General features: G+C 43.8%; 1 protein-coding gene across 1 annotated transcript; it reads right to left on the reverse strand.

Moving 5' to 3' along the window:
- Positions 1-516: 516 nt before the first annotated feature.
- LOC125546197 (DIMBOA UDP-glucosyltransferase BX9-like) lies at positions 517-1,564 on the reverse strand (the record flags this gene model as incomplete). Its single annotated transcript, XM_048710367.1, is given in 1 exon segment — positions 517-1,564. A coding segment is annotated over 1 exon segment (892 nt), but the record flags the coding sequence as incomplete, so codon positions are not given.
- Between the last annotated feature and the right edge of the window lie 205 nt (positions 1,565-1,769).

The following is a 1,769-nucleotide window of genomic DNA, read 5'->3' on the forward strand; positions in this document are numbered from 1 at the left end:
CACCCTGAACTACCACAAAGAGCTAGCTTGAAACAAACTGATCGAGTGCTCTGGCCAGCTACTTCATAGACGAAAAAACTCCTGCTCTTCGGGGGTGCTTTGGAATTTTGTTGGGTGTATGTGAAGGGTCGGGGGGGGGGGGGGGGGTGTCCTATCTTGATCCTTATATGTGACATGCCTGAACTGGTGTGCTTTTAATTTTGTTGTTGTTGCTATCTTGCTCTGTAATAACCTTTTTTCGATGGCTCGCATAGTAGTATATACCTAGAACCTGTAGTGTAACTAATTTCCTTCCGTCGAACTAGGATTGATTTTGTGAACCTGTTACTTCGTTATGGTAATAGTACTAGAATCTGACCACAAGGTAAAAATGTGGATGTGTTCTGATAGATTGTATTCACCATGAAAGGTGTCATGTGTGTTTTAACATTGTATAATTATTAGTATTACTTTCTTCGTTGCTGCTAATTTTGTTATGACTCTGCTAAACTAAATTGTATTATTTGCTAGATAGAATTATGCAAAAGTTTCCATAGAAAAAGAATTGTGTAGAAGTTGGCAGAAATGTATTAAGCAGTATGTAAGCCTTCGCTCATATGCAAAACAAGCCCACTATCACGACATTCTAAGTTTGAAGACCGAATCCACATGAAAATAGGAAACATATCTCTTCTAAATGGAAGAAGGTAGCGACGTTATAAAATTCACCAACAAATCAATTCTAGTTTGCGAAGAGCCTCCTTTCTTGATGCATCGGATTGCTTTGTCCTTCAGATCTTTTGCCCTTCGCCTCATTTCCGCACCTTCTTCTTGGCACAATAAGTTTCGAACATTCCTCTCGATCTCCCCCCTCTCCAACTTGCCTTCTAACTCAAATCCTATCTTCCACACCTCCTGGACATACCTTGCATTTATCATCTGGTCGGCGAAATGGGGTCTACATAGCATTGGAACACCCTCACTTATGCTCTCCAACGTCGAGTTCCAGCCATTATGGGTCCAAAATCCACCAACCGCCTGGTGCCCAAGAACTTCTTGTTGTGGGGCCCAGCTCACCACCATTCCCCTACCTTGTGTCTCTACCTCAAAGCCATCAGGTAGGCCTACCTTCTCCAAACCATGAAGCAAGTCATGCCTGATCACCCAAAGAAATGGAATGCGGCTATTGGCCAAGCCCAATGCAGTCTCCATTAGCTCTTCCTGGTCCATCGACGCCAAGCTCCCAAAGCTCACGAACAAAACAGACTCTTCCTCCTGCTTGTCCAGCCAGTCCAAACAAGTTCGATCTGGAGCCAGCAGGCTGCTCTGGGTACCTGAAGATATCTTGTGAAGCGGACCAATCGCGTACACTGGGACACCCATGCTATCACTGACCTTTTGGAGCTCAGCATCTTCGAGGTCATAGAATGTGCTGAAGATGACACCAGAAGAACACCTTACTGATTCCACGATGCGTTCTAGACTGGTGGAGATTGTTTCATGTGGAGTTGTGTTTGAGAAGACCATGTCTCGCACCCGGAGTGGTTGGAGATCATCCAGTGGCATGTTGAGTTGTGAATGGTCTGAAATTTTGGTAAGAAAATGCTCAACCACCAGGTGACATAGTGAGGATACATATGCATTAGTAGGAAACTAGAACCATAAATATGTATGCCTAGTTATTAATGAATTGTGAATGTGGTTGTGTGCGGTGGAATGCATATGTGAATGCGAGTAGTGATGCATGTTTACAAAACTTATATAGTAAGAGGTGGCTAGAGAAAGACCCC

The sequence above is a fragment of the Triticum urartu genome, chromosome 3, assembly GCF_003073215.2.
Source record: "Triticum urartu cultivar G1812 chromosome 3, Tu2.1, whole genome shotgun sequence".
In the NCBI taxonomy this organism is placed as follows: domain Eukaryota; kingdom Viridiplantae; phylum Streptophyta; class Magnoliopsida; order Poales; family Poaceae; genus Triticum; species Triticum urartu.